This window comes from Macrobrachium nipponense, chromosome 17 (genome assembly GCF_015104395.2).
Source record: "Macrobrachium nipponense isolate FS-2020 chromosome 17, ASM1510439v2, whole genome shotgun sequence".
Taxonomy (NCBI): domain Eukaryota; kingdom Metazoa; phylum Arthropoda; class Malacostraca; order Decapoda; family Palaemonidae; genus Macrobrachium; species Macrobrachium nipponense.
Window position 1 is genome coordinate 68,352,622 of NC_087210.1, and position 7,667 is coordinate 68,360,288.

Below are 7,667 nucleotides of genomic sequence, written 5' to 3' on the forward strand. Positions count from 1 at the left end.
GTCGTTTAGAAGTTATAAATACATTTCAGTATAATCACAGTCCTTGCTTACTTCCTCAATATAATTATTCATAATGCAAGCTGATTGCAATACACAGTTATTCAAATACGCCTCGGCAAACAAAAATGAACTGAAGGAAGGTGCATAGTTGTTTATGTTTATTCGCAATCTGTGCTTGACCAAGATCCTCAGCAACGGTACTAGACTGGTGATAATGGATATTAAACCAAGGAATAGGGACCCAATACTAACCAGACAATTTCCAGTGACGTTAGTGTATGCCATGACCATCAATATAGCTCAAGGGCAAACATATTCACACATGGCCAGTTACATAATCCTGCTCTCACGTTCGTTCTCGATGTTCAGATTTTTGAGATCTCGCAGCAAGGGAAAATTGGAGTCCATACTGGAATTGACGATGGAATGGATATGGGTATGATACAGATATGGGTATCGATTTATGTATAGGATATGGTATGGATATGGGCATGGTATGCTAAGGGTATAGATATGGTACGGATAAGTGTATGAGTATGGGTATGATACAGATATGAATATGGGTATGGGTATCAGAATAGGTATGGGTATAGGTATGAGTATGGGTTAGATATGGGTATGGTTATGGTAATGGGTATTATACAGATGTGGATATGGGTATAAGTATAGGTATGGACGAATATGGAAACTAGCAAATGCTATAGTTGGTTCACTTAAGGTAGATTCTTGAGTGAGCCCTATGCCTGCGAGACGTTTGTTTGGCGGCCGCTGATTGGCTGGGAGCTGCCTACCTCCCGGCAAGAGGCCAATCGGCGGCCGCCAAACAAACGTCTCGTAAGCATGGGGCTCATCCAAGAATCTACCTTAAGTGAACCAGCTATAGCAATAGCGAGAGTATACGCTAGTCTTTTTAAAAGTTATAGCCTGTAAATCTGCCAATTTCTCCAGCGTTCAAAGTCATAAGCTCACTGGAAAATTAAGGTAAATTGTTCCATTTTCTGTAGACTGAGAAAAAGCCTTAACCTTACTTCACACCTGAAATCAATTATTAACTTCACTGCCCACTAAAAACTGATTGGTGACTTCATTCATCGAAAAAAATTGTATCCTGTATCAAATTTTAGACCACGATATAAATTTTACGCAAATATTTGACTTGCTCTTAAAACTCAAAGCTGTTGACGCATCAACAACTGAGCATAAACATTTTTGACCCAGCAGTAGACTTGAAACAAGTTTTTGATCTCAGCATAGTCTAGAAAATCTAGACTTCCCGATGCACTTGAGAGAAATATGCAATTCAATAATCCACAATACATAAGAAAACTAATTAGACTTAAAGACAAGTTGCCTTTATCAGACTCAAGCAGTTGGTCCCAGCAGGAACCTAATAAAAGATGATGTCAGCAAAAAATTGATTTAATTTTGAACAGTTTTACAATAAGGACGTGTAACATTTTTTTTACTCCATTAGAAAAGTATTTGCCTTTTAGAATCCAGTTAAGGAATTTAAGACACTTTACACAGCAAAAGCGTTCATAACGAAGATTCTCTTTTATTGCAAAAATTACATTATTTAAAACTCAAGTTTTATTCGTACAAAAATAATTTTATGCTACATAGAGTTTTTTTCTTTTTTTAGTACATATTGACATTAAAAATTCCGATAGTTTTGCAAGGAGGGAAAGCTTCCCTAAAAAAAGGAATAAAACAACCTCCGGAAACTTGTGCCAAAAACTGCGACATTTTGCAGTAAAGAATTAAAGAGTAGGAATGAGACAAAGAGAGGCAGCAGTTCCTCTGACGATCCGGAGATCCAGTTCAGATTGTGCTTGACATGGTAGAAAGACTTTTTTTGTAGTCCTTTATCCTCGCAGAAGGCAGGAGAAGTTGAGTCGACATCTGTTCAGGTGGTCCCTCCTGTGACATTTCTTTCGGCAGCTTCGGGTGTCCACCGAGTCGAATATCGAGTACGATAAGCGGTAGTCAGCCGATGGGTCTCGAACCTGGAAGTAGAATACCGTGAGATTTACTCTGAACTGCGCATGCGCTTATCTGCATATAAGTGATAACTAAACACGGCAGACAACTTGGCTAGGGCATTGATCCCTGGTATGTAAAAAAAAAAAGAACAAAAAATCTAAACAATAATATATCAACAATCATTTTTATTTAAAGATAGACGAATTAAGTACCATGATAGAGATGAAAATGTGTTAAATGAATATGGATAATAATAGAACAAACTTAAACGAAATGCATATTAATTCATCAGTGATAACTAAACACAGCAGGCAACTTGGGTAGGCCATTGATCACTGGTATGTAATAGTAGTGTACAATCAGAAAGTCATGTACTTATTTCTTGTCCCTTATTTGGCGGTTGCCGTACAAGATTTAATAGGTTGAACTTTGCAAGTGTGGCTAATTTGATGGATGTGGAGCCTGATTTAGTTGCTGATTTATGTAGGTATATTCATGATGTACTGGGATTATATCAGTGAAGTGTTCACCTACCATTGATAGGTTTAATGTTTTGTTTTGGACAAAATATATATATGGTGTGTGTACATATGTATGTGTGTAAAACTATGTTTTGTTCTCAATGATTTTTGTAACTAAAATAATGTACTCTTGTTTAAATTTATGTAAGTACATAACGTATTGTATGTTTTGTCAATAAATTAACTAACTAACTAAACAAAAATCTAAACAATAATATATCAACAATTCTTATTCAAGGATAGACGAATCAAGTACAGTACTCGAGATGAAAATGTGTTAAATGAATATGGATAATAAAAGAACTATAGTGCGTTTACTTTTCTAAGATCGCTAGGGTGTGGCCTGTATAGAAATCATACGTTGCCAATTTTCACGTTATGGTAATGATATTAGCTTCATGGAGTCTATTGAAATAGTTTTTATTTCTTAAAATGCGATTCTTTGCTTGCATCAGATATTTTGAATATATGTTATTTCGTATATTCTTCGTGAAAACCTCAGTTTCACTAATGAAAATGAAGATATGGCATATTTTTTCCCCGGCGATGCCACATCTGAGTTCAGGGGACCTGTGGGTTTTAAGAGGATTTAAAAGGTCATGGTCAATATCATTAAAGGATACTCGCACTCGATCACCCACTGTGAACAGTATGGACAGCCCAGCCCAAATGACTCCCGTAAACGTCTTCACCCACCAACTGAGGCCAAGGAAATAGTCTATAATTTCCTGAAATACTTCATTTTATAAAAACATCTTGAAGGTCCTGTAACTGATGTTTCGAAGGCTATCCAAAGAACATCTGAAGCAACAAAAGTGTTAGAAATGACTATTCGTTTGACTTAAGAAGCAAGAGAGGCGGGAAATATAGTGGAATCTCCAGTGTTTCAAAAAAGAAAAGAGAAATTGAATCCTGTGACTGACTTGGATAATTTTGATAAAAATGTTATGCAGAGAAGGAATGCGTGGTTGTCTATTCCAAGGGCATAATAGATCGATTGACTTATGAATTTATGTTTCAAGTCCAAACACCGGAGCCAACAGGCCACTCAGCGCATCTATAATTATAAAAAGAGAAAGAAGGAATAGCTAAGTAGAATCGGGAATGGAAAAAAAAAAAGTTAACAGGGAAGAAGCAAACCCTTTCCCTCGACTCCCAAGGTCTAAAGCGAATCCTCCTAAGAAGGATTATATCTGCGGGAAGCATTTAATGGGACTTACATACCTAGATATAACAACTCTGCCTTTTCTACCTGGCCCCACCCTAGCGATCTTAGAAAAGTAAACGCAGTATAACTTAAACGAAGTGCATGTCAATTCATGCGTATGAAAAAAGATGCTAGTATAACTGTCCATTATCTTGTAACTCCAGTTTTCAGTTGTTAATATAACAACACCAGATTACTTGCATCATGTTCCAGTAAATGAGAATATAAAATGAATTTTTTGAAAATGCAATATTCAAAATAAGATTTTATATCAGAATTTCTTAACTGTATTATTTTTTTTAATATCCTTTTTATATGAATATGTCGCCTCTTGACAACTGGTTATCGATCCCCTATAGACCCACAAGAATTAACGACCACCCAAAGATCTATATCTACCACTTTGGGGACCCTTGTTCTAGATGGCCAGGTGATTATTCTGGTTAAAATTTATCTCTCTCTCTCTCTCTCTCTCTCTCTCTCTCTCTCTCTCTCTCTCTCTCTCTCTCTCTCTCTCTCTCTTCTCTCTCTCTCTGCAGGTCACCAAAAGTATCTATTAATATAGCAAATCACTGTTAGTACATCACCTTACCATCTTGCACCTCTCCGCGTATAATATTTATACCAATATTTATTATTGACCCATAGTAGTGCGACAGTTTAGATATTAATAAGGCCTAAAATCCAAGCAAGGTCAGGTTGAGTTCTTTTACGTTAGTTTCCTTCTTCTTTCCAAGAGATCCCAAGTCTATGATTGTTTACATTATGTTTTATACGTATCACCACTGTTGTGATGTTAGCAATTCTCATAACAGAAATTAAGTCAAAATTTGCTAGAATTCATTTAGGAGACCAGTTACCAGTAAAACAAAAGGCCTTATATCCTGTCCAAATTGAAAAGAAAAGCGTACAAATTGTTCAACAAAATCTCACAGCATTAATTTCGTTGACGTCTGAGGAGGTCGAAGGAGCAGCGAGAATGAGACGAACCACTATTGCCACGATGAGCAGGACCCATGGTAGGATGTGCTTACCCATCCTTGATTCGCAGTTCTGAAAATAAAGAAAACATATTTCTTTATATAGTTACGTATGAGAGTTAACAGATATAGTATATTTTGTATACAGAAATGTTGCATGTAACAAAACGTCAACTGCAAAAAGGGAGGTTGAGAAGAAGACATGCATCCCAGATAAGAGGGAAAATAAAATCATAGCAGATACTTGAACAGGCAAAGAACAATAGCAATTAGACGAAAAAAAGAAATATGTTAGACGAGAAAGAACAATAAGAAGAAGAATATCAACAAGAACTACAACATCAGCATCAAAATAAAAGACAAGGCGAGCATCACAAGCAAGGAAAGACCTGATAAGATTACCTCAAGGTTGTGAGTACAAGGAGGAAAATGATCACAAAATGGGAAGAGAAGAAGAATACTGAAAGGCAAGAACAACCATAATAAAAACTGAAAGGCCAACGTTAAAAGAAAAACAAGAAGAAGAAGTTACAGAGAGCCACCATCTAATCACAACAGGCGAGATGCTCAGAGGCCGTCCTGATGAATCAACTTCCTCCACCCACCCACAAGGCTTCATCTCTCTCTCTCTCTCTCTCTCTCTCTCTCTCTCTCTCTCTCTCTCTCTCTCTCTCAGCGTTCACAAACCCCAAATCCCCTAGGGGTTGGAATCTTCAATATTTGCCTAAAGGATAACTTACCTATGTCACGTTATGATTATTGATAGCAGTAGTACTAGCAGTAGTAGAAGCTGTTATGAAATCACGACAAAGACATGAAACCTTTCATTTATGAAATTAGGTCAGATGTGAAAACGATCAAAGTAAACTTGAGATGCTTCAAGGTCCAGTGGTATTTGCTAGACCTGTACAGGGTGTTTATATAAGCTAAAGAATTTAAGAGACAGAAAATATTATATGTAAGGTCCAAGTCAATCTTTAGGTATGGGCCGATAATGTCTACGATATGATTCTAAACCACCTCGAAACATTTCTTTTTCAAAATTACAGGTAAAATTTCTTGATTAGTAACATAAAATAGTAAAAACTAAAGTAGAATGAGTTTTTTTTTTTTTTTAGTAAGATGGGTGAAAGAAGAGTGAGGGCAGTAAGCTGGCTAACCATGGTAAGGAATAGTTTAGAAAGTTAAGTATTAGCAAGAGTCATGTAGTGTTAATAACCTGAAAACTGTCCACGCTTGAAACCTACAAGTAAAAAATCCAGTTTCAGAGAAAGAGCGCAAGATTTGGAAACCTGAATGAAAGACAAAGAGAACTCACTAATCAATTTTGATTTAGCATCAAAAAACGAACCTGACCTGACGAACATTAATGAGAGAGGTTGAGAAATGGCTCGACAGAAGAAAGAGAAAACGTTCAGGAATTTCTTAATCTTTTTTTCGTCTTTGCCTTAATTAATGTCCAAGAAATTAAAACTTAAATTCCTCAGAATGAATGAGATTAAGAAATGACATCGTATTATCTATTGGTGTATAAGAGATAACTAGGGTAAAGTAATGGCTCGGTACCTAACCAATCCAAAACATCGGAACATTTTTGACAATTTCGTTGAGTCCATTGAAAAACTTTACTGACATAAAACTGTACCACTTGGCCCTCTAAATCGAAATGAACTTTCCAATGAGAAAACACTTCACGGCCATTCATTTTCTAATGAAAAATACTTAAATCAAACTCACTCGAGAATCATTGACCAAGGTGCCCGTCGCACCGGCCTTTGCACATAAAAACTATTAGAGAGCACAATGGCTTTAATTTCGCACGTCCGCGTTTGCAGTTGTTTCTCGAGAAGAGAATTGCTGGCCTGCATTGTGCAGCAATAACGATCGGTCAGCAATTTTAGAGTATCACATGACAGCAGTCTGAAGTGTCCAAAGGTCAAGTATTTGACAGAACCTGGCATTCATTGTTGCGTCTGCAAGCGGCGGAGTTACAAAACAGTGGATAGGTTTAACATCCTTTTCGGAATTATTTCCTAACAGTTAGGAAACGACTTTTCCTAACAGTTTGTAAATGACTCAATGGTTCGAAATGAATAAGCGTTCAGTTGAAGGTATTCCTAGAATATAAAGGTTAACTTCACTTGAAAGTAAGGGCTTGCTATGCATTTTTCGCTAAACAATGTTTATGCACAGTCGTAATGTGTACTGGGGAGAGAAAGGAAATTGCTTCCCTGAAATTATTGCTCTATACCCTTCAATAAATCAAGGATATCATCATGTCTCTGTCACAATGATGACATTTACGACGAGTCTTCGTTACTATAGAAGACTGCAGTTCTGTGACTCTTCGTTACTATAGGAGACTGCAATTTTATTACGTCAGGAACTTTTTGTTATTTGTGGGAAGTTGGTCTTAATGTTCCTTATTATGACCAACTTCCTGTATGCTACTAATTTTTTCGTGTGTGTGCATCTTTATCCTTTCATATTTGGGCATTCTACCTTCCAAAAGCTTCCTAGAAGAGTGGTTCTTAACCTGGGGGGCGTCAGCAATTTCCAGGGGAAGCTCGAGCCCTAGGGAAAAATTAAAAAAAAAATTCAAATTATATTCGTTCTTCTATTAACAAGAGTGAGGAACTAATATTCAGAAGTTCATGAAAAAAATGCAAAAGTGTCGCCTTATAACGTTACTTTCCAAGAGTACTACTCTAGTTAGGCTCGTTGGGCTGACCATGTTTTCTAATTATTGATCTCCCTTCCTATCCATCGGAACCCCTTCCCCCTTTTTTTTCAATTTGGGAGGGAATTTTACTCATAGATGCAAGGTGGGGCGTGAAAGAAAGGACCAACTCATAGAGGGGGCGTGGTAATGAAAAGGTTAATAAACACTGGTCAATTCTATAACAAGTGCAATAACGGTAATATTAACACTGCATAAAGGGTGTCTCACATGCCCCTGAATCATACGGAAAGGTT

General features: G+C 36.8%; 1 protein-coding gene across 1 annotated transcript in view; it reads right to left on the reverse strand.

Annotated features, from left to right (window-relative positions):
- Positions 1-1,864: 1,864 nt before the first annotated feature.
- The window catches only part of LOC135196289 (uncharacterized), a 22,116-nt gene continuing 16,313 nt past the window's right edge, over positions 1,865-7,667 (reverse strand). Inside the window, exons 2-3 of the mRNA XM_064222992.1 lie at positions 4,645-4,764; positions 1,865-2,006 (exon numbers count right to left, since the gene is read on the reverse strand). Coding sequence (XP_064079062.1) covers positions 1,866-2,006; positions 4,645-4,749 — 246 coding nt within the window. The 5' untranslated portion in view covers positions 4,750-4,764 and the 3' untranslated portion in view covers position 1,865. The remainder of the gene's footprint in view (positions 2,007-4,644; positions 4,765-7,667) is intronic.